This window comes from Corvus brachyrhynchos, unplaced genomic scaffold (genome assembly GCF_000691975.1).
Source record: "Corvus brachyrhynchos isolate BGI_N302 unplaced genomic scaffold, ASM69197v1 scaffold219, whole genome shotgun sequence".
Classification (NCBI taxonomy): domain Eukaryota; kingdom Metazoa; phylum Chordata; class Aves; order Passeriformes; family Corvidae; genus Corvus; species Corvus brachyrhynchos.
Window position 1 is genome coordinate 1,781,841 of NW_008240034.1, and position 1,306 is coordinate 1,783,146.

The 1,306-nt window shown below is 63.1% G+C and overlaps 1 protein-coding gene across 1 annotated transcript in view; it reads left to right on the forward strand.

Moving 5' to 3' along the window:
* Positions 1-1,306, forward strand: part of MAP1S (microtubule associated protein 1S) — a gene marked incomplete at its 3' end in the record, with an annotated part of 4,214 nt that overhangs the window by 996 nt on the left and 1,912 nt on the right. The window contains exons 2-3 of the mRNA XM_017743825.1: positions 159-241; positions 347-493. Coding sequence (XP_017599314.1) covers positions 159-241; positions 347-493 — 230 coding nt within the window. The remainder of the gene's footprint in view (positions 1-158; positions 242-346; positions 494-1,306) is intronic.

Consider the following 1,306-nt stretch of genomic DNA (forward strand, 5'->3'; position numbering starts at 1 on the left):
CACGGGAAATGTGTCCCTTGACCCCCGCTGTGTCCGGCAGCCGCGACGGTGCCCGTCCCTCTTCCGCCGGAAAACCGGGCAGGCCCCGGCCGTGCCACCCCCACGGGGCCAAACCCCCCCACGGGGGAGGGTGGCGGTCACCCCGTCGGTGCCCACAGGTCAGCGGACCCTCCACCACCGCGGGGATGTGCTGGAGACCCTGGTGCTGCTCAACCCTTCCGACAAATCCCTGTGCGACGAGGTGAGCTGGGAATGCTCCCGCGGGATGAATCCGGGTGCTGTCTCCGTGTCCCCCCCCGTGTCCTGACGTCCCCCCCCGTGTCCTGACGTCCCTCTCTGTCCCCAGCTGCGGAACCTGATCACGGACGTGTCGCAGCACAAGCTGCTGGTGTTCGCGGGGCCCTGCGTGGAGGACACCGGGGAGCTGATGCTGCAGACTGGCTGCTTCTCCCTGCGGGATTTCATCCAGATCTTCACGGATAAGGAGGTGCGGAGCTGCAGGAAGGAGCTGGGTAAAGGGGATGGGGTTTTTGGAGTGGGAGTTGCTGTGTGAGGATGGCAGCGGGAGCCTGGAGGGGCCGGTGGATCTGTGGGAATGCTGCCACATCGTCCCTCTCCTCTCAGCGGTGTCCTTGCAATGTGTGGGGAAAATCCTGGGGGTCTGCGGCTGGGAAAGGGGCGGATCCTGGGAGTTTAGGGATGCAGATCATGGGGATTTAGGGGGAAAGATCCTGGGGATTTTGGGAGGCAGATCCTGGGAGTTTAGGGGGGCAGATCCTGGGGATTTAGGGGGACAGATCCCAGGGATTTAGGGGGACAGATCCTGGGAGTTTAGGGGTGCAGATCCTGGGAGTTTAGGGGTGCAGATCCCAGGGATTTAGGGGAGCAGATACTGGGAGTTTAGGGGGGCAGATCCTGGGGATTTAGGGGAGTGCATCCTGGAAGTTTAGGGCAGCAGATCCTGGGGATTTAGGGGTGCAGATACTGGGAGTTTAGGAGGGCAGATCCCGGGGATTTAGGGGAGTGGATCCTGGGAATTTAGGGGAGCAGATCCCGGGGATTTAGGGGTGCAGATCCTCTACGGCCAGGCTGGCGGGGCACTGCCGTAACCGGGGTGGGGGGGATCAAGGAAAGCTCCTCTTGGGGAGCCCCCCAGGACCCTGCTCAGTGCCAGAGGGGGCTGGGACCCCAAAATCCCCCAAAAAGCAGGCAGCGGGCATGGATCCAATGGTTTAATGTGTCCCTGGACACCTCCCCCCCCCCATGGGTCATCCATGCCCCTCCCGGTGTGGGATGGGGGCTGACG